We start from the raw sequence: 23,569 nt of genomic DNA, 5'->3' as shown, positions 1-23,569 counted from the left end.
CCGTGGATTTAAAAAGAGTCTATGGGCTCCATCCTATTTCCAGCATTTCTAAAGATTTTGTATTAGGACAGGCTTCCGGTTACCTAGTCCACCACCTTGTAAAAAGGAAGTTGTTTATAAAGCGTCTACATGTAAAACCCTGCCCAGGATCAGAGCCTTCTGCAGCAGAACCCTCGCCTACAGCTGAGACATTTATAGAAAGATGAATTTAGTTTGGTATTGGTGACTGAAAGACTAAAAGAAGTTGTGATAGCAGCATTTTGGTGGTGTGAGGTGTAGAGAGACGGAAAGAATCGAAGGTAAGATGAGACTTCCCTCAATGGTAGGAAATACGAATGTCATGAACCTCTGTCCCTTCTGGCCCAGCCAGCCAACTGGCCTCTTTCCCCTCCATCGGACTGCCTCTCTGTTGGCTTGCACAGGTGGCTAAAGGCGTAAGAGTTAGTGCACACTCCAGGAAATTCACTGTACTGAGAGAGCCAGGAGCAGGCAACTTGACTCTTATCAAGTTAGCTCTGGCTAACACTCTTGAGGTTCTAGTCAGATAAACCTAGGAATTGTGTTCTTTGTAACAAGGAATCAAAGGGCTCTGTCTTAGTCTAAATTTACACCCAATCCTAAAATGGGGGTAGGAGTGGGAGAGAAGGCCAATCATTCTAGGAAAACTCCTTTTCCCCTCTCGGAAACCCTACACCCACCCATTGTAGGCCTGAAGGTCTAGCCATCATAGAAAATCCTTGAAATCCTTTTTGGAATAGTTCTAGACCAATATTCCTAGAGAGATCCACAAACCAGAGTACACTGGAATGCCCAGTGGACATCAGATTCATCATCAAGAATCCTGAGCTCTCCTCTACCACCAACAACCCTCTTGTATGAAGCCAGTCAACTGTGATATCTGTGCCTACTGTCCTTTCCACTCCCGCTGGTTCCATCGTTCCCTACAAAGGATGAGGCAACGCCTCGTGGTGTCTCCTGGAAAATCCCCAAAGCACAGTTGTATCCATTTGCTCTAGAACTGATTTTGCTCCAAGTTTACATTCCTATCTTAAAGTGTTCACTGGCATGGGTCATAAAAGTTGGTAACACATCTTTTATAAATAGAGATGAAATTCTTTTTATCTATAGAACTAAATAATTTATCCCTTGCTTTGGATTTTTTTTAAAGTGGCACCGTTAAGATGTCTTTTCAGTAAATGGGCTTTTTCCAACGAAGATGAGGCATATTGCTAAAGAGTGCAAGAGATACATAAGAATATGGAATGCTGTAATTAGTCTGAAAATCAAAGAAAAATCACTTCGATTTTAGGTAAGATCAATACACATAAATTCTAGATTAATTCTTCTCTTATTTCCTGCACATACCTCCTACTTCTTTCAAATTCAGATTGAGTGACAAAAATGTAAAGAACGGCTAATGGGCATATAGTGAGCAACAGGATTGACCATGGATCAAATCTGCCAGCCAAAGAGCCTGCTATATAACTAGAATTCACAACTTAATAGCTCAAGTCCTCTATTATTGCTTAAAATACAAATCCATCTAATAATAGAGTAACATGTAAATTACCATCACTCCGCTATGCCCACGATTGGGCAGCAGGAGGCTGGGGGGCGGGACTCGGGGTGGCCTATCCGGCCATTGAGAGGCACGGATCCGCTGCCACTGAGGGGGGCTACCCTGCTGTTGAGAGGCGCAGGGGGCGGGAGTCCCGCCCCCTGCGCCTCTCAACGGCCAGATCCGCAGCCGCTGAGGGGGCCTGCGGACACCCAGCTGCGCCTCTCAACGGCAGGGTAGCCAGATATCCGCGGCAGCCCCCCTCAGTGGCCGTTGAGAGGCGCAGGGGGCGGGAGTCCCGCCCCCTGTGCCTCTCAACAGCAGGGTAGCCCCCCTCAGCGGCCGCGGACCACCAATAGCAGGGTAGCCCCCCTCAGCAGTCGCAGACCATCAAAAGTGGGGGAGCTGAGTGCCTGTCTGATCCGGCACCAGCGGACAGGCACCCAGCTCCACCGCAAAAAGCGAAAGCGTGTAGGGGATCCTACACGTGCATGATTCAATCATGCACTGGGCCTCTAGTTTAATTATAATGTATCCTTAGACAAGTGACAAAACCTCTCTGGCCCTCAGTTTCTGGCTCTGTAAAATGGAGATAATAAAAATACTTATTGCATAGCATCATCATGAGGTTTAAGACAGACAATTCATGCCTGGTACCGAGTGCTCAATGACTGGTGGCTCACATTAAGACGAGTTTTATTATTAGCTATTGAGGGCTTTACAACATGCCAGGGATTATCTATTGTTGCATTTCATTCATTACTGTTAAATCTGCTTTTTCCCTCAGAACAAGCACTTCTGGTTAGTTTATTAGTTCCATACTTTTTAAAAATAGAATTGGATGAAAAGTCAACTTCTGAGCAAAGGATATATTTTATATACTATTTAATGTATTATTTCCAGCAGCAGCCTTAAAAAATATAAGTTAGACCTGGGTCCGTTCCCCCTCTGATTCCAGTGGTGAGCACGCACTACAGCTCCAGACCTTTGGCTGTGCTCGGTGATTCTAAGAGCACCATTATCACAGGCATAGCTCTGCAGCTGAGGCTTATTCTGAGTAGCTGTGCGTTAGAGTGTATAACTCCACCATTTAAAAATAGACCCAGTAGAAATGACATCTTTTAAAGCTCAAGAAGTAATTATAAACAACGCATTTTAATGTTTGAAGCTTGAACATTTGATCTAAAATCACATTCTTGAATGTACCATTTGTTAGTATAGATGAAAGTGTTAAAACTTGTAAAATACCTGCTTTCCCTTTACTATTCATCTCCTTTAATGGTGGGGGAAAGAAACACAATTTTAATTGAGCTATCCCTCTCTGCATTGAACAGCGGTGGCTAAGACATACATATAACATCAAAGTAATTGCACTATAGAACTGGCTGACAAGCTTGCCTCGCCTCCATCTAGAAGGAAAGGATATAACCCAACTTTCCAATCTATGAGAGGATAAATCAACACCTTCCTTATGAACTACTTCAGTGCACCACAGGTATCTAAAGCAGCTTATTTTGTCACTAATCTAATTCTTAACACTATAGACTAAGCAATTCTCCTTATTTTCTGCCCTTCAAACTTACCAAGAGCACACCAAGAACTGGAGAAAGGTAAAAATAATCTGCAATCTACTTGGCAGCACTTCTTCATGCCATGGTGATTTGATTAGTGATTAGATAAGTATAGATCACAACCCTGGATTTAATACAGGGTGGCCACTTCTAAAACGATCCATTTATAACAAAGGTCTTTCTGGTGGAACTGTCAAGAGAGGTTTTGTTTTTTTTTAAATGCCACCAGCATCAAACACTTTTACTCAGCCAGGCATTGGAGAGCAATGGAATTGCAAATCTGGAGACCTTCAAGCTAACCCAGCCGTACTAATCTAGTGAGTATAAACAAATCAATAAGATTTCCTGATTCTCAGACTCTCTGTCACTGTAATGAAATTAGTAGCTACCCTCAAACTGCCCTCACAGAGAACCTAAAGGATAAGAAACACAAGGTAAGTATTGTGAAAAGCTTCAGGAGAAAATACGTGAAATGTCTTAAGTAAGAAAATGCATAAAGTACATTTAGCCTACTAAAAAACTAAGAAATTCTCTTTGAATTCTTAGGAGTTTCAAACATAACATTCACCACAGTAGAAAGCAGAAATATAACCTACCCCATGTTCCCATCCATGAGAAGAATCATGTTGTATATGTGAGAAAATATGAAGAGAAAGAGAATCGTGCTGAAGAACATTGTCATCCATGACCCGTGATCCTCTCGAAACATTTTTAACCGGAGCAACTGACCTGAAATACAAATATGATTAGTCAGTATATTTCATAACTCAAAATTCTTTCATCTTTGCTTTGTCTTAGCAAATATTTATTATCTCACTACATTCTGAAGTCTTTGCTGTAAGACTGACTTATTGGTAAAATCACTATATAATGTCCTTTTTGCTGCTCAGAGATGAAGTCCAAAACAACCCCTATATCATCCTGGAGCAAATGATACTAACGTGAGAATCCAGCACACAGAGACTGTTCATTATGCTGCAAAAAAATAAGATGGATTAGAACACCTACCTGCTATAGTTGATTTCACAAATATGTTTTTGGTTTATTCAAATGAAACTACTTAAGACAAATGGTAAAGACATTACATAAATTCCATACAATTCCCTTTTGCTTCCAGAGACCCACTCCTGACACTGGCCAGACAATAAAACCAAGGCAGGCCTCCCTTATGTGAGGATCCCATTACTGAAGGTGCATGGAAACTTCAAATAAAAGTGAAGTCTCTATCACAAGAGAGAGATGACTCAGCCTTACTCATAGCTAAAATATCCATACCCGTGTACAGGTATCTACACAAGTGTGTGTGTTTGGGGAGGAAGGGGGAGGACATGTGCATGTGTTACAGAGTTTGCTGTGGCTCCCAGAAAAACATAGTTTCCATACTGAGACCTAAAAATCCAGTTACAAAGATAAATGCTAAACTTAGCATGTTAAAATGTAAATATTTCAAGAAGAAAATGTATTAAGAAGAACACTAAAGTAAAAATTACTGACATCAGAATTAGTTCAGAAAAGTGTTTGACATTAATGGTAGAGAATAGAAATGAGGGCATTAGTCCCTTAAAGGTGGGGAAGATGAAAAACCATGGGAGTAAAAAACAAAAATACAGGTCAACCTGGCTTCTCCTAAGATAAAGTTTGTCTATTATACTTATGTCCACTCCTGAAGAAGTGTATCTAAATAATGATACAGGAGATTATATATGTATAGAAACTATAATTAAAATAGGGTAGGCCTAAAATTTTATAATAGAATTTCTCATTAGAGAAAATATTCTCATTTTATTCATGATAAGTCAAAGTTATGAACACACACACACACACACACACACACACACACATCTCCATCTGGAAATTGCCTCTCTAGGGCTAGACAGTGGCTCTCTTATAGGTTACTGAGCATAGAAAGATCTTTTAAGATTTAACTGCTAGATTTTCCCTTGTACCTCACTTTTATTAAAACAGCACTTTAGATTTCATTTGGAAACCAGGCTAACAGAAACATTACCCTAGCTAAAACTTTAAATAGAGCAAAAAGAGAGATTTGGTTACATCATCTGGTTTCTTGGCTTGCACCAGAAAAGCAAAGGGCAAATCTGAAAGTCGGGGAGAATGTGGATTGTAACTAAAAGAACACAGAAAACTTTCTACTGAAGCAAAGGAAACCAGCCCTGCAAATTACAACCTGATTGGATTAATTGAATCAAAAAGTATGGAAAGCCCAGGGAAGTCTCCATACAACACAGGGACAGGAGTATCATAAATAGATATTAAGCACCGAATGCTTGAGAACAAAAAAATGCATGTCATAAATATGGAAGCGCAAACTGTAAGGACTATTATGCATTCATTGAACATATATTTAATGTCCTTATTACAGGCCAGCCATGGTTCTTCTGGGTGCTGTGAGCAGGGCAAGGAGGTGTTTGAAGTCAATCATCATTTGGGTAGTTGCTGAAAACTTGACCTTATTTTAGACCCATTGACTCTCTGTGTTCAAAGTTCCCTTTGCTGGGAGTTCTTTTACCTTCAAACCAAGACCTATTTGAAGAACTATGAAGACCAGCAATTAGAGTTCCTTGAAAATTTAAATGTGAATCTCCCTATTAACATATGCATATGTCAAAAAATTCACTAAGAATGTACTTTAAAAGTCCGATAATAATGCTGTTGACTTAAGAGTGCTTTGCAAGTAAAACATAGTGAATTAACTGTACACTGGCTGAAGTGAGACAGTTAATAAAAAGAGAAATGTGACAGTACCATTTATGCTGTCCTTGCCAAGCTCACTGGCACTAATTTCAATCATTAGAGTCATTAGCACACAAGGGCAGGTTAACTTGGCTTGAAATTCACTTGAAGCACACAATGAAAGTGCTGCAGTAGTTCAGGCCAGAACTGGTATGGCCCAAATATGGAGTCAAATCATATCAACCAAGAACTTCAAAATTAATCTGAGGATATCACATGAAAATGTGCTGTCTCTGCCCTTTAGTATCACTATACATTTCATTTGCTTGGGACAGTAGTGGCTTATAACTGTTGTTCTAGCATAATTATTAATACCACCCCATCCTTTCTTAAGTGTATGGGTTTGGACAATAAATCATATGCCACCTTTCCTATAGGTCAAAAAATTCAGAATTTTATAACACTTTCCTTTAGAAAGAGTTTCAGGAAATACCTGAGTGAAAATAGTTTTTATAGGTCAGCAAAAGTCAAAGACATCACTAAGAGAGGTACATTTCTGGCAGGGTCATACGTGACTTTTGTTTTAATCACAGTTATATTTATAAACCTGAGTGTATATTTATGTTATTAGTAAAATCTATCTTGGACTGTATGAACTGTTACCTTCAATATAGTCAAGGTCATGGAATATAAATCTTAAAACAATCATAAGCACTAAGATGGAACCCAAACTTATATATGTGTTGGAGGTGATGACTGGAGGGCAATGACTGACAGCTATAAATACTGGTTCAAGTCCACCGAAATGGACTACAACTTGAACTCCCTCCTGGAAATACAGTAAGATTAAGACCACTAAGATGTCATAAAATTTTAACGAGATTAAAAATATAAAAGCATATTAAAAATATATAATGAGCTCACATGTATTATGGAAGACAGAGGTAGGCTATTAAGCGCAAGAAAATTATGGAGAAGCTACTTCATTTTCTTGGCTTTTTGCTGCTATGTTCTCAACAGCAAAAGAATGGAAAGGAGTATTTCCCAGATTTTTATCCTGAGTTCTGAGTCCCTTTTCTTGAGTAGAGATTCTCACAAAGAGGCCTTGAGCAAATACATAAACTAAACAACCTCAGAGGAGAAGGAATGGAAGTGGTTGTGCTCCCAGGTAAGAGGTGGGGGTAGCCCTACTCCTGGGAAGTTGTAGAACAGTGGTTCTCAACCTTTCTAATGCCGCAACCCTTTAATACAGTTCCTCATGTTGTGGTGACCCACAACCATAAAATTATTTTCGTTGCTACTTCATAACTGTAATTTTGCTACTGTTAATGAATCGTAATGTAAATATCTGTGTTTTCTGATGGTCTCAGGCGACCCTGCTAGCGGTTCTCAACCTGTGGGTTGAGACCCACAGGTTGAGAACCGCTGCTGTAGAGCCTAAGACCATCGGTAAACACAGATATTTACATTACGATTCATTAACAGTAACAAAATTACATTTATGAAGTAGCAACGAAAATAATTTTATGGTTGGGGGTCACCACAACATGAGGAACTGTATTAAAGGGTTGCGGCATTAGAAAGGTTGAGAACCACTGTTGTAGAAGCAAGATTGGATAGGTGAGGGCTTCTAGCTTCATGAAGGATACAAAGATTTAGGCCTCCAAGGTGGCAGATTCCCTGGGTGCTGGTGAAGGCCAATGTATCAAGGGTCATGGACTTGGAAGTCAGGTAAGGAGACTGAGCTAGTCCCAAGGGAATAAGGCCAGTAGAGCAGCCACCCACCTTCATTAGGAACACAACAACCTGGTAAGATCCCAGCCACTGTGGGAGGTCACTGAGAGGATTTGACTACCAATTGACCCATGAAATGGACCTGGGCAATCAGAGGCTCCTTCCTCCCTCCCCTGGGGTGGGATGTACGTTCTGCTCACCATTCCCTCAGTGGGAGCCATTTGCAAGAATACGGCTTTGAGAGAATAAGGTGTTGTTGAGGCCTTCTGTATGGTATACAGGACTGAACCCAGTTAAGACTTCTATATAATCTTCAAGGTTCTGGCAGGCAGGGTAGAGATCTACTCATCCTGCGGTCACTGAAGACAAACCTTGTTTGTAAGTTCCCTTGCTTATTAAAATTGCCACCTACCAATCTACAGTGTAAGGGGCAGTTTCAGATTTCACCTGGGAAGCTCCCAAGGTTGTGAATCAACACCATCTGAAATAGCACCATAGTGCCCAAGAGGCGGCAGAAGACCATCACCCAAGCACTAATAGAAGAAGAGGATATAGGTAAAAACAGAATGAAGGACTTTTCTCCAAGACGTGGGACTTCTTTAAACTGTAGATATTTTTAAAAGGATCTGAAAAGTTACGAGCATTGTACCCTCTGCTCACCTTGGTAAGCAGGAACACAGAGCAAGATTTATTTAATTTAGAGGAAAAAAATTGTGACATTATACATAGACCCTAACCGGGAATTAAAAAGGATAAATGAACAAAACACTTCCTTCATGAGGATTCCAAACTGAAATTAACACTACCATCCATTTAGTTTTCTGCTCCAAAATCTCCTATTATGATATACTTACACATATACTCCTTGGCCTTTGTTATACCAAATACTCCTAGTTCTTTTTTTTTTTCTTTCCTATTTTCCTGATTAGTCTTAGTAACCTTTTTAAGTATCTCTTCTTCTATTCATCCCATAATTGATATTTGTCATGGTCTGTCCTTAGCCTTTGTCTTTATCACTACATGGTCTCATCCACTCTCAAGGGATTAACATCCAGTATCTCCAGAATAGACTTTTCTTTCTGAGCCCGAACTGGAAGACTCACCTGCCCACTGTCCTCCTGAATATCCTGCTGCCAATTCAAACTCGTTTACAAAACCAAATTCAAAATCTCCATTCCTTTCCCCAACACGCAATATACCTCATCTCTAATCTGACCATTTCCATCCCTAAATCCATTCCTACTTTTAATTTTACCATCCTATAATTTTCAAAATAACTCAGAGTAAGATTCACTCTTGAATTTTTCCTCCCGCATACTTTCTATTTCAATCAACAGTTCTAGTATTGTATAACCTGACATCCATATTCTTCTCTCATAATCTGAGTTCCCATAGTCTCTTAATGGGACCATTGCAACAACCTATCTGGTTTTCCTCATTCTAGCCTTTTCCACCTCAAATCAACCCTCCACTTTTCCATTTAAGGAGAAACTAGCCATTGAATAAAAAGACAAGAGTTCTAGCTAAAATACAAGTATGGGCACACCATCCCTTCTCTTGAAACCTTTCATTGATCAACATTCCCCTAAAGTATAAAATTCAAGTTCCTTCATGTGATACAGAAAGGCATTGCTTGACTTGACCCAGACTTACCTTTGCCCTCTCACCACTTCCTAACTTTCACTCTAGTTCCATCACCAGTAAACAGCTGCAGTTTCCTACATTGCTGCTGAACCCTCTGCCTGGAATACTCTTCCTTCCCCATCACTTGAATAACTTTTGTATTTCCTATGGGCCTTAAAATGCAGGTCAGAGATGACCCTCTCTAGGGAGTCATCTTCATTATAAAGTATTTCATCTACTGGAGTAATAGTCAGAAAGAACATATAGGATGGAATCTCTCAGGAGGTAGTAAATTCTCTTCAGGATAGACAAAGAGGAATGGCCACTAGCCATGTAGAATTTACAGGGTTGGATTACATGACTGTATGTTCCAGTCCATCTCTTGAATTAAAGGATTTGTTTTGTCAGTGAAGATTAGCTCAAAGTCTGTTAACTCAAAAGACTTTTTTAAAATATGTTTTAAATAAAAAATAAATATGTTTTATTGATTTTTTTACAGAGAGGAAGGGAGAGGGATAGAGAGTTAGAAACATCGATGAGAGAGAAATATCGATCAGCTGCCTCCTGCACACCCCCTACTGGGGATGTGCCCACAACCAAGGTACATGTCCTTGACCGGAATCCAACCTGGGACCCTTCAGTCCGCAGGCCGATGCTCTATCCACTGAGCCAAACCAGTTAGGGCTAACTCAAAAGACTTTTAGTTTTAAAACAAAGAAATTTTCCTCACCTATTAAGAGAAAAAGAAAAAGGGTTCCTTCTTATGTTTTCTCTATTGTATGACTAATAAATAAAATTAACCCTAAATAACACACTAAGATTATTTAAAGACCTAGTTAATATTCAATATTTTACATATTAAAATACTTAACAATACATGTAAGTCCCATTTCTTATATCTAGAATAAGAGAAGAAAAGATAAAATGAAATTGGACCAGAGCACTGGAAAATTAATTGTACTTTATTTCCAATCAGACTAAAATAAGTATATAAAGTATTCATGACTGATTTCTGTAAATTTATAATGGCAACAGAATAAAAATAACTAAAGAAAATTATTCCATTGATGAGACATTAGCAAAGAAAATTACGTAGCAAAACATATCAGCATATCATCAAGGAGAAAAGATGTTCTAGTTAGACAAACACAGCTTCACATAAGATCATAAAACTGTTGTGCCCTCAGGGCACACTCCATTAATACCAGATCAAATCTTGTTATTTTAGTGAGCAAAGAGAATTTAAAAAGATTGAGCAGATGGTTATCATTTCTTATTAGAAGTAGGAGCTTATATCAAAAATGTTTGTGATTCACTGAGTTTGACAGAATCCAAATATCAAGAATTGAAATATAATCCCATTTGATACTAAAAATATGTATTATGCTATATGCAATTCAAAAGAGGTTCTAGAAAGAAAAGAAAATAAGACAACGGTTAGAAACTCAGCAAGAATCATAATATTTTCAGATCCCGAGTTTAAGGTCAATTTCAAAAGTGTATGTATTAAAGTAAACTTTTAGTAGCATGTTTATATAAATTATTCTCCACAGGAAAACAGTATAAACCTTCCATTTTATTGAGAAAGTCAAAATATTATATTTTACTATAATATAGGTTTTCCATTAGACTAATGAAAACTGGGATTGACATAAATTGCTTATTATTGTTCAGGAGGAAAATACAAAATTCTGAAAGGAAATTATTACCTGTTACTTTTCCATTTAAGGAGAAACTAACCATTGAATAAAAATAATACTAAATGAACCTTACATCTTACTTTGGAGCCCTATGTATGATTTAGCAGCATAATTTATGCATGCATATATTATAATGCCCTATAATGTTGATGAAATCAATTTGTTCTTTATTTTCTAAAGAAGTACTAAGTGAAATCATATTAAATAGCACTTCTAAGTCAAAACCCATCAAAAAAAAGAAAGGTAAATAAAACACTTTCAGAAATGTTACAGGTTGTTATTATCACAAATTTGTATTTTGAAATGGGCAGTAGAATAGAAAGTATAGGTCCCTGTTGTTAAAAATTAATACCATCACATTATTAAATGTTTACATCATCATCAGTATAGTTATACCAGTTTTAAAAAACAGTGCTACTTACAATTTCAAAGTAAGTTTTCATTTAATGCCAGGCATTATATTGACTCGACAAAAAGGGAAAGGTTAAATTGTCCAGACTAATCCCATGCCGGCTGACCCATGGTGACAAGCAATCCTGATCAATCACAAGGTTTGGACACTCGCTCCCTGATCACAGGTGAGGTGGAGGGGACAGGAGGTTCTGGTCCTGCCACAACTATTAATACTGAGGAGATAAAACCAGGCCAGAGGCCAAAAACTCTGCCATGTCACCCACATTTCCAATATTCCTATTACCTGTATCATGTATGCAAGTCTCTCGTTGATTTCTTTCTTCTCTCTAGAACTTGGTTTTCAATAATGGCTTTCTACAAGTCCTCTAACTCTTTCAGATTGTTTCTGGTAATTGCAAGCTTGCTAATTTCTCTACCCACCTAATGTAGATTTACTAAATAATAATAATAAAAAAAAACACTGCAACTCAGTTGCCAAGGAGCTGAGAGCTCCAGACAAGAGCTAGAACCAATTTGCCATCCATTTGAGGAAACCATTTCAGAAGAGAACTTCCAGTTACATCTACCCATGACTGTAGTAGACCTGGCCAATGTACTGACAGCAACCTCTTGAGAGATCCCAAAGTGAACCAGCCAAGCTGCCCCCAAATTCCTCACCCAGAGTAACTGTGTGAGATCACAAATGTGTATGATTGTTTCAAGCCGCTGAATTTGGTGAAAATTTGTTACACAGCAAAGATACCTCCAGGCTCTATAGTTATTCTGAAAGCTAGTAGGAGCCACTGGAGAGGCCTAAGCATGGAAATGACAAAATATAACATTATATGTGATTTCATGATGAAAGGTCTGAGACAACAGAGTAGAAGTGAAAGTGTAATATTCATAGTGTCAATGGTCTCTTTACCTTAATAAAATGCTGGACATGATGATGACAGACCAAAAGAACCTTTGTAAAGATAAGTTTCGTAGTATGAAAGTCTGGAAATAATTGAATAATTTCAAAGGGCAACTTTGTAGAATAAATGTCACTAATGATATTCACATAATACGTCATATTTTTACCATATTTTCTATCTTTTTAGTCAGAGTTTTGAGTCTTACATGAACAATAAAATAATAGATGTAGGAGTTATTTTAGAAGATCAGTGTCTATGCAAACTCAATGAATAACAATGCATTGTAATTTAGATGTTAGGGTTCTTTTGTCTTTCAAGCCTGCAGGCAATATTGCTTCCAAGCTTTCATTTACTGAGATTTATAATTTATCTCAGGTACAGAAAGAATGCACAAGCCAAACAAATAAGGAGCCACACCATACTCCGGATAGCCAACAAATTGCATTTAGAAAAGAGTTAAAGATATACAAACCATTAGAATTCACAGTACCATTTTTGCTTGAAATCCTACTCCTACTGAGTTCACTATTTTATTTAGTTCTCATTTAATAGACACTCATATAGTGTTATGATCTTCTAAGCTATATGATAGATGTTTTGTTAAAGAATGATTTACATAACCACTATCCTAAACTTTGATGGTTATGATTTAATATTTATAAAGCATAAACTGCTTTCCCACCCTGATGCTTTCTTACCCATAATTACCCTGTCCCTCTATGACTTAACTATTATTGAATATTACTGATGTTTATTTTTCTGTATATGAGGCATAAAAATATCTGTGGTTAGAATATTGGTATATTTCTCAATATTTTCAATTCAAAGAACTGTCTGTCCTCAATACAGTTACAGCACTAAACAAAATGAAACTGAATAAACTGAATATTTTACAGTACACTAACTTGAAATTATGACAGAAAAATTACTTAATTATTTAATTACTAAACTTTTATTTAATCAAGTATGCAAACCAGCAACGCCAGAGAGATTAGTAGAAAATTCTTTTCAAATATAATCTCATTTGAATTACCCTCTTGCCTGGGGAAGTAATAACTTATAATGTGTTGGTGGTGAAGAATACTTATATTGTAACAGGCTAGATGCTTCTGTGGTTTATCATTAACACGTAAGATGAAACAGCGACACATGCTGCAGGAGCATATTGGGGATCAGTGTTACATTTGTGAAATGGCCAATGTGTGACAAGGTGCCACCCTAGTTTGCATATCATATACATTAAAAAATTCATCTTTAGGTAGTGGTTAAAAGCAAAGCACTACCTGAAATCTCAACTGTCCCTTTTATTAACTATGTTGGGGTAAATCAATTATAACCAAGCATACCATTTTTTTTTCTAATCATCAGATTATCACAGAAAATTAACACTGTTAGGATGAATGGCTATTCCCTAGTCCAGCTTGTTTCCTTCAAGAGAGAGAATGCTCCACTAGCTATGTCACTCCTAACATCTCTCCACTTCTAGGCAGACATGACTTGTTGATCATTTTGAATGAAGAAAATTAGTGTGTATAATTTAGGACCTTTTCTCTAGAGACCAAGTCACTTCTGAAGAGCACCCCAAATTCTGCCCTGCCTCTCCAGGGGAGGTGTGCAGTGTGGCACTGTCAGGGGCTGGGGACGCCTGCTTAATTCTGGACGTTAGTATTAGGAAGTCCCCTTGCCTGTAGACATAAGTCACATTCTCCAGTACATAGTCTTCCAGAATAGAGGTAATAATGTAGTCACCATAAGCTTATTTCTTAATTTATTCAGGACTTGGATAGAGAAGATGGGTACTTCTTATTGGACCTTCTAAAGGAGATTAAAACATCAGTGATGAGAACAATCAACCATTCTATTAAAAGACAAAATACAAACACCCAGACTAACCAGCGTTTTCATGTGCTCCAACTTTTATGCTCATGCCAACTACCTAGACTGTTTGAAGTCAGAATGAAGAGATTACCAGAAATTAGGCAAAGACTGCCCGGTCATTGTGGCTCAGTTGGTTGAAGGTCATCCCATGAACCAGAAGGTTACTGGTTCAAGCCCGCACATGCCCAGATTGTGGAGTCAATCCCCAGGAGGGGCCGTGCAGGAGGGAGCAGATTTATGATTTTCTCTCATCATTGATGTTTCTCTCTCTCTCTCTCTCTCTCTCTCTCCCTCTCCCTTCCTCTCTAAAATCAATAAAAAGATATATATATATATATCTTTTATATATATAAAGAACCAGTAAAATCAATAAAAAGATATATATCTTTTATATATATATAAAGAACCAGTAAAAAAGACCAAAAGAAGCAGAGTGATGTAGCAGGTCATGTTCATTGTGGGATTCAAATAAGAAAATGTCAAGGTGAGTACAGTTAATAGTATCAACTTGTACAGAGGTTAAAGGGAATGTAGGCAGGAAAGAGGAGTTGGTCAACTGAGATTGAAGAAAGCATTTTCAGAAGCATGGTGAGGATGTTAAAGTGGTTTTGAGTGTTAGTTAAGACATACAACTGTGGAACTCAATAGAATGCAGGATAATTCCCAGTGCTCAGGAGGCAGGCATGGAGCCAAGAGCAATGAGACCCACTTGAGGCATTGTACCCAGCAAGCATCAAATTAGATGTAAAGAAAAGAAGGGAAGGAGGGAGGGGAAAGGAAAGAAAAGGAACTTCAAAGAAAAGCATCAGAGCATCTAATCTTGAAAAATAAAATTAGAAGTAGCTTCTAAGTAATTAACTACTCAGTTATACAGAGCTGTCCAAATAATCAGCATGGTGAAATAACCTTTTGTTTAGGCAGTGATTAATTCTCAGGTGAGGCTGGCATTGAATAACTTTGCTGTTATTAACCTTTGTAAGAATTTGGTGATACGTTCCAAAAGAGAAGTCAAAAAAGTATTCAGAATCCCTGTAAGAAATGTTCTAAAAATGGAACAAAAAATATGATTTTTGATGACATAAAAACAAGCATCACCTTTAATCACCCTATACCAAATGGGGCCTACACAGATAAAAAGGGCACTGTCACTAATTATAAAGAAAATAAATGTTCCAGAGAGGACAGAATGATGTCCCTTGTAGCAGCCATAAGCACAGCACTCTGCCAGGAGTCCTACAGTGGCGTGTAGGCAATATTTTTGTCAAATAATGTGACTGTGTTTGACAGTTATGTTCTATCACAGGCTGTGCCCTTGATGGTAAGAGTGTTCTGCTGGAGCATAAATAGAAACTGAACACTAAGATATTAATCTAACAAACTGGTGAAGATGACTCAATGCCACAGACCAGGCAATTGAATAGAGATCAAAACAGAATCCAACAATCAGCACAGAAATCTAAATCAACCTCAAAGAGCCCGTGTCTAACACACAGGCTAAGTCTATAAAACCAGATGATAAGGCAAGGGCATCACTGAGATCATTCACCCCAGCTGCAACAATCTATGAGTTTGTAAATCCGCATAAAATTGTTGGCTCTTTGCCTGATAAGAATCTAAAAGAAAACTAAAATTATAAATAAAGTAATTGCTTGAAAATTCAAATAAGAACTATGAACCTTCCTGGTTTTAAATTAAACTAGCCCTGACAGCATGGCTCAGTGGTTGAGCATTGACCTATGAACCTACAGGTAATGGTTCGATTCCCAGCCAGGGCACATGCCCAGATTGAACGCTCGACTCCCAGTGTGGGGTGTGCAGGAGGCAGCCTATCAATGATTCTCTCTTATCATTGATGTCTCTCTCTCTCTCTCTCTCCCTCACCCTTTCTCTATGAAATCAATAAAAATAATTTTTTAAAAAAATAAAATAAGTTAAACTAAAAACATGTTTATGAGGGCTCAGGAGACAGACAACCAAGTAGGTTAGTGACTGCCCATAGCAGTGACCTAGAGCTAGCTAAGTACTCTCTCCTGCCTCTTGTTCTTCATATGCCAAATAAGGATAATGATAACCACATCGTAGCGCTGTTGTTAGGATTACATTGTAATTTATATAAGTCACTTACTTAACCGCCTAACACATGACATGCACTTAAGATGAGTTATTATTTTTTTATCCCTTTATCAATAAATTAGATTTGAGCCCTACATACAACTCATCAGAAACAACTGGGCATGGGAGATCTTAGCTAAATGGTGTCAGATAATTTGAATATGCTCTAGGAGGTTGTGACCCAAACACAAATCTAATTGTACAGGAAAGAAGGATGGAGCACTGAGAGGCGCAGCAGACGGAATATGTACACTGAGATTGTAATATTAGAGAAGGAGCCTGCATCTACTTCAAGCAACAGGAAGTCAAAAAGAGCCAGAGGTGCTGTCCAGGGTTGTGCCCCTTTAACCCTTGGGAGAGATAAGTCCTGTGTTGGGGTAGAAAAACTACAAAGGATGACTTTACGTTTTTTAGTCCCAGAAGCTGAAGAGAAAGCACCATGAGGACCTAGCAGTTGCAAATTCCAGCAGCAGTAATGCAACAACACTTCATTGTCTTCTGACAATGTAGAAACATTTATGGGCCAAGATGTTCCCATTGGAGGGATATAAATAGTAAAATAAAGGCAGCTAGGAACATCTTACATGTTCAACCAAATATCATGGTGCATTAAGGTGAAAGAGTCATGCAGCCATTAAGATGTAGTTACAAATGATATTTAATGACCTGAAAGGTGTGGACTTATAAAAATGTTGAATGCACAGTATAAGCTCATGTTTTATGAGTATATATTCCTAAGAAAACATGTCAAAATACTGGCAGTAGTGGTCTCTAGATGGTGAGATTGCAAGAGAATTTTTCTTCTTTGAAACTTGCTACATTTTCTAAATTCTACACAATGTTCTTGTGTCAGCTTAATAACGTAGGCAATATTTTTAAGAAAACAAAGAGATTAGCATGGTTGGCATTAAGTCACTAAAAATAATTGGCCGTGAAGAGCAAACAGGGAATCCCCTCCTCTCTCCATCCCAATTCCCCTGTACTGTTCCCCTCCATGCTTTCCCTCTTCTGATAGCCAGAGACCAGCAGTATCAAGTTGTCCCAAAATACAGCTGGGGAGAGGAGGATGAGTTAGTGACTATGAATTCATCCTCCCCCCCTCCCTTTTCAACCCAGTCTTCACCCTTTTCCTGCCACTATTTACCTATAATAATGGCCACAGCAGTTCTTTTTCTAGATCAAATAGGAGAGTAATGCTGGTGGGGAAAGGGTGGGGAGTGGAGTGATAAAAGTCTTCAGTAGCAACAGTGAAATGTGTTCATATCCTCCCATTAGAAAAAGTCTTTCCCATCCTCACCTTGCTCTCTATATGAGGGCTGTGTGCTCAATAAACACTGCTGGATTTTTCCCCTCTTTTATTTCTTTTATTTCCTTACCTTTCTTTTTCCTTCCTCCTTTCCTTCATAATGGATGCAAACCTCTGTTCTCTTAGGCCTTACTTGAGAGGTCCTCTAAATTAGGCACTTCTAGGGCTGGTAGATAGCTATTATCCTGGGACTAAGGTACAAAAATCCCTGTGTGATGAAGCAGGAGTATTTAGCTATGCAGGGCTGGTCTCTGAAAGGGATGTAGATCCATTTGCATTAAGGAGCACAAAGATTTGAAGTTAGGGAGATTTATCAGGTAGACTAGACAAGGTCAAGTGGCAAAGGAAGGTAATGAAGCTCTAGAAATAAAGTTACCTTGAGACAAAGTAATGAACTAAGCTCATTACCAGGGTCCATTAGAGAGGGCAGATTTTGGTCTATCCTCCATTTCCAGCCACTGAGCACACTGCTTGGACCCTAGGGGACAATGGCTGGCCCTGGGACTATTACCTGAAGGGGAGTCTAAGTGTGGAGCACCTTTGGTAGATGTCACTGAGGGGTAGGTCAAAAGTCCCTCAGAAGACTATGGGTAGGACCTGGGTCTGGAGAGCAGAACAGGGACTTTCGTATGCCTGGAAGGGACCATCATTCAATACTAACAGGGTGTGAAAGTGAAGAAGAAGTAGCAGTTATACTTCAAACATCAGTGTTTTTCCCTTGGGGGTAGAAATCAACCAACCATCTTTTTTAGAGTACAAGTTGCTGGGGTTCTTGGGCAGATTAAGAGGAGAAGGGAATTCCAGGAAGGAGATACTAAACTTTCTGATATGTAGATCTGTAGATAATTAGCTTTAATTAAATTTGCTGGAGGGGAGGCTGAATTTATACCACTATTATACAGTGACTCCTAACTGTTTCATTATGAGCATAGCCAAATATGTGACTCCTAACTGTTTCATTATGAGCATAGCCAAATATGATCAAATCCCTACCTTTGAAGCTGCCAGCTTCCTCTCCCTTTGATCCCCAAATTTTCATATACCCAAATGGCATTTTAGACTCCTCCTCAATCTAGAACTGAATTGATTTCATGGATGAGAGAGAGAAGAACACAGAGGAGCCACTGTTATTGTGTTACTGCCTAATTTCATCAATCTCGGCATTATTCTTACATAACCAGATTTATCAGTTGGAGACTGCGAAAGTAACCCATTGTTCCCCATATCTTTCTCCCCTACCCTCTCTACCATGCATTCAACCAGAGGCTAACAGTTCCAAGGGACTGTGGACTGTGTCTTTTTTGTTCTTCACTGAACGCCAGCACAGTGCTTGGCACACGGTAGGAGCTCCACATTAATTAGTAAAGTGAATTTGTTCATTTCAATCACCACATCAGATGTGGATACAGGATAAAGAAAAATAAAATGGGATCACAATCTAGAGGAAGAATAAGGAGTATTTATCAGCACTAAGATTCTTAGAACACCTGCAGGTATGAGAAGGGGATAAGTATGGATGGAGAAGATGAACAAAACCAAAGCAGAATCAGAGAAAGCTTAGGAACTCAGTTTTGTTCTCCATAAATAATGTTGTTGCCCAGCTGATGTGGCTCAGAATCGAACCAGGAGGTAATGGTTCGATTCCCAGTCATGGCACATGCCCAGGTTGTGGGCTCGATCCCCAGTGTGGGGCATACAGGAGGCAGCCAGTCAGTGATTCTCTCTCATAATTTCTCTCTTTCTCTCTCTCTCTCTCTCTCTCTCTCTCTCTCTCTCTCTCTCTCTCTCTCCCGAAATCAGTAAGAAAATATATTTTTTTAAAAATAATGTTGATAGCACCAAGCCTTCCACACCTATCCTCTCTCTAACCCTCTCCATGCCCACACTTCCCCACATATCCATTATACATTGGGCTATAGGATCAGGGCTTGCATTTAATTGATTGAATTTAGCCAAAGCCTTCTCTTGAGACAGTGTTTCACTTAATCAATATTTATTAAACATAAGGAACTTTCCTGTGATGAAGGGTGAATCAGTTCTGGACACTGAGCTCAAGGATTTAGAGTTTAGTAGGTATGTCTTTAACATCAGGTTTCCTAAACAACGTCCAAGCACCCACAGACAGTTCACAAATGAACTTTCAGCGGCCTATAAACCTCTTAAAGTAAATGCAATGTATTATATGTTGGTATGTGCATTTGACAGGATCAGATATCTGACAGATAACAAATTTTCAAATGGATTGGTGGCCCCAATGAGGTTAAGAACTCTTAACTTTGGGCTTATAAAAAGTATTCCAGTTTTCAAAATATTTCCAGTTGCTCAAATCATTTTTTGAACTTTCCCCTTGAACTGTTTCAAAGCCCAAGACAACTTTTGTGAAAAATCTCAAAGATGACAGGTTTTCCTTGGAGAAGAGCTCTGATTTTTAACGTCATTAAAACCATCCATACATATAAAAGGCTAATATGCTAAGTGTCCCTCCCTCTGTCTGATTGCTATGATGCACCCTGACCAACCACCAGGGGCAGACACTCAATGCAGGAGCTGCCGAGCTGCAGTGACTTGGCTGCAGTGGTTCTCGGGTGATGCACCCCGAAACCAGAGAGGAGGGAGCCCGATTCCTTGCGGGGCCACACAATTCCACCTTTGACTGTGGGTTATGTTGTTGCTGGGGCACTGTCAGCCCCAATCTGGTTTACTGCACACTTGCGTTTGCGTTCCACACCCTATACGACAGCAACTTTGCAGAGTGCCCTCTCGCACTCTGGGACCCCTGGGGGGATGTCGGAGAGCCAGTTTCGGCCCAATCCCTGCAGGCCAGGCTGAGGGACCCCACCTGCTGGAGAGACCCTGTTCACTCCACAGACGCCCTTCCAGCCACGATGCCACCCCAGGTGCGGCCGCTGGGGAGGGACCACAGGAGGTTGGCTCCAGGGCATTTCCAGCCCATCTCACCCAGTCCTGCCTCACCAGCCACCTTCTAATTAATTTCCTTTCAATGTGCACAAATCCATGCACCAGGTCACTAGTGGTAAGATAATATGATAGGTAGATGCTTAAATGGTGAACTTTTGTAGGGTTTTCTGGTTGAAATGAATGTAAATGTAAGTAATGAGACTAATTTTCTTGGAGGACATAAAGTAGATTAAAGGCTATGTTATAATTGAAAAACATATGGAAAAGCACCAATAAAAATATCAGTGCCTTAAGGATAATATTAACCAAGAGAGGAAAAAGATCACATTTCATCATTTCACTGAACAAATATTTGAGTGCCTGCCATGTATTGGGCACTCTTGTAAGTGCTGAGAATACAGACAAAAATCCCTACATTCATGGGGCTTCCATTCTACCATCATTGTTTAATAATTCAATTCTTCTAATATGTATTGCTCAACTTTGAATACGTATTAAAATTTAAAAAGTAAAATAGAAATGAAAAGTATGCTGCAAAGAAAATTATGTTTGAGTAGAAAACTATTAATGGCAAAATACAATGTAATGTTTAGCACGCTGGTAAATATATTGGTGAGAGTAAACAGAATCATTGGAACCAAAACAGAAATAAAGAAGTAAATAGTTAAGGATATTATATGTTTGATGATTCTAAGAAGATAAATGATTTTAACTATACTCAGTTAACTAATCTAAATAAAAGCAATGGAAAGATTTTTGGGGATTTGGGAGCATAAAATCATAAGTTAACCTGGGGGCAATGAAAAATAAGGTTGTCAATAGGCTGAGCTGAGTTTACTCCCTTCTCTATAAAGTATAGGCTATGCCAAAAGCAGGGCCAGGAGATCATGGAAAAAGTCCTTGTTCCAGGCCTAACTAACTTTCTTAAGTAATTTTCATCCTTCTCTAATTTGAACACTTGAAGTTATTCCTAACACACTTATGCTACAAATCAAAGGGCCCAGAAATACCTTTTTCTGACATTATCATTTACACACACACACACACACACACACACACACACACAAATAAAATAGAATGAAAAATTACATGTAGTTTAAAAAATCATATGTGGCCCAGCTGGCACGGCTCAGTGGTTGAGCGTCGGCCTATGAACCAGAAGGACACAGTTCGATTCCCAGTAAGGGCACATGCCAGTGTTACAGGCTTGATTCCCAGTGTGGGGCCTGCAGGCAACCAATCAATGATTCTCGCTCATCATTGATGTTTCTATCTCCTCCTCCCTTCCTCTCTGAAATCAATAAAAATATATTTAAAAAATAATAATAAATAAAAAATAAAAAGTATATGTGAATTGATCAATAGTTAATGTAATGTAACGGGAGAAACGTTCTGGAAGAAAGTCTTGATCCATGGGGTTTGCCAGAAGGAGAAGGAAAATTATCTTCTGTTCCCCATTCCCCTTCAGGAATCCTCCCATCATGTGCCTGAAAAGAGAATGAACAAGGAATCTTCAAGTGTTCTAGCTTGAGTCCTAAGAAACTCATCTGAAGCCTTTCAACTGAAGCCACCTTTTCAAAGATTTTTCTGCAAAACAGGGGACCAGAAATTTTGAGAAGGGAGACACACACAAACACACACACACACACACACACACACACACACACACACACACACACAAATTAAAAGCAGACCTTTTGATATGCAAATGTTGAAGCCAATGCCATTTTGGAACAGTTGTATCACTGTGTTTTCTCCTTCGATGGGGAGAAGATCAGAGATGGAAGCCAAGGCACTTACCTGGGGTGGTAAATGACCAACTGATACAAAAGAGCGGGCTGGGCAGAGGAGGAAAGACCTCCCTGTGAAAGGGCATAGAGAGGACTGGAGAAATGGCGGTTATCAGAACCAATGTTAACATCTATGCTATAGGCTGTTTAATACCCTCTTGTAATTTTGAGGCCTAAAGTACAGTTGAACAGGTGCAGATTGAACTGAAATGTAAACATTTCCCGGGACTGGGTAAAAATTTTTCTCCTCATCATGGACACTCAGTGGCAACTCAAAGATCAAATCTATGTCAACAGAGCCCTCTGGTTCAAACAGTCTATTCTGCCATTTGGACTTAAAAACAGAATAACACCTTGTCTGTCTAGTTGTGAATTGTTCTCCACTAATTTCAATGGTTGTTTCACTCACATATGAAAGGAACAGTTTCCCAATCTTAAAAGCCGACTGCTTACATTATAAAATGGTTGCGAGTAAATTCAGGGTATACTAAGAAATTGCCATCTGAAAGATGAAGATAGAATTTAAAACACTCATGTCATAAAGGATTTTAAAAGTAAAAAGTTGAGGAAGTAAAATTTATTTTTGTGAACTCTTTAAAGAACCTAGTATTATGGTTTTGAAAAGATTTTCAAAAATCATTCTTTTTCATCTGTGAAGATGCCAAGTAGCTCAGGCCAACTGATCTTAGAAAAATCAAAATGCTTCTTTTTCCTAAATTATACTAGCTGGCAAGGTGACTGCACACTCATTCACTTAGATAGAACACACTTTGTGAATGCATTATCACCAAGTATGATGGTGACGAAAGTTAAAGAATTGGGCTTTGTTTTCATTTTGTAGAAGAAAAAGTTAAGATATCAGAGTGATGGCATTTGAGTACATAAAGAAGTCATTGAGGCAGAATTAAACACTTGCTCAACCACTCTTGGTGGTAGGAAAATTAGAAAGGACAGGATTCCTGTTCCAAGAGGTCAGATAACCAGATAACCATGCTAGGCATATAAATGGCCCAGGCAGAGCTGAGCTGCCAGATAAGGAGTGTTGCTTGGGTTGCATAATCTCCAAGAAAAAGAGCTCACTGGCAGAAACTTAAAAAAAAATGCAGTTATATCAGACATTTTAAAATTTTCTCTAATGTCAGGGCTTCCCAAAAGCCCACATTTCAGACTATAAGTGTTCCCTTATCATTAACCTCTTCATCTTGTCTTTTAAAAGGCACTAGCCAACTTCAGGGGATTCTATCTTTCAACTATTATAACAATTTTAAATGAAATCAAAATGTTTCTACTGCACCATTATTCTCATTTTTTAAAAGTGCGATAACTCATTCCAATTGCTACTCAGCTGATTTGTATTTTCCTCCATTCTGTATCCAA

The 23,569-nt window shown here is 38.7% G+C and overlaps 1 protein-coding gene across 1 annotated transcript in view; it reads right to left on the bottom strand.

Annotated features, from left to right (window-relative positions):
- The window catches only part of TMEM117 (transmembrane protein 117), a 434,132-nt gene that overhangs the window by 351,358 nt on the left and 59,205 nt on the right, over window positions 1-23,569 (bottom strand). Inside the window, exon 3 of the mRNA XM_079775887.1 lies at window positions 3,726-3,858. Within this exon, the coding sequence (XP_079632013.1) occupies window positions 3,726-3,858 (133 nt within the window). The remainder of the gene's footprint in view (window positions 1-3,725; window positions 3,859-23,569) is intronic.

This window comes from Cnephaeus nilssonii (genome assembly GCF_951640355.1).
Source record: "Cnephaeus nilssonii genome assembly, chromosome: 6".
In the NCBI taxonomy this organism is placed as follows: Eukaryota; Metazoa; Chordata; class Mammalia; order Chiroptera; family Vespertilionidae; genus Cnephaeus; species Cnephaeus nilssonii.
The sequence above is the reverse complement of the archived record's forward strand: the minus strand, read 5'-3'. Positions and strand labels throughout refer to the sequence as shown.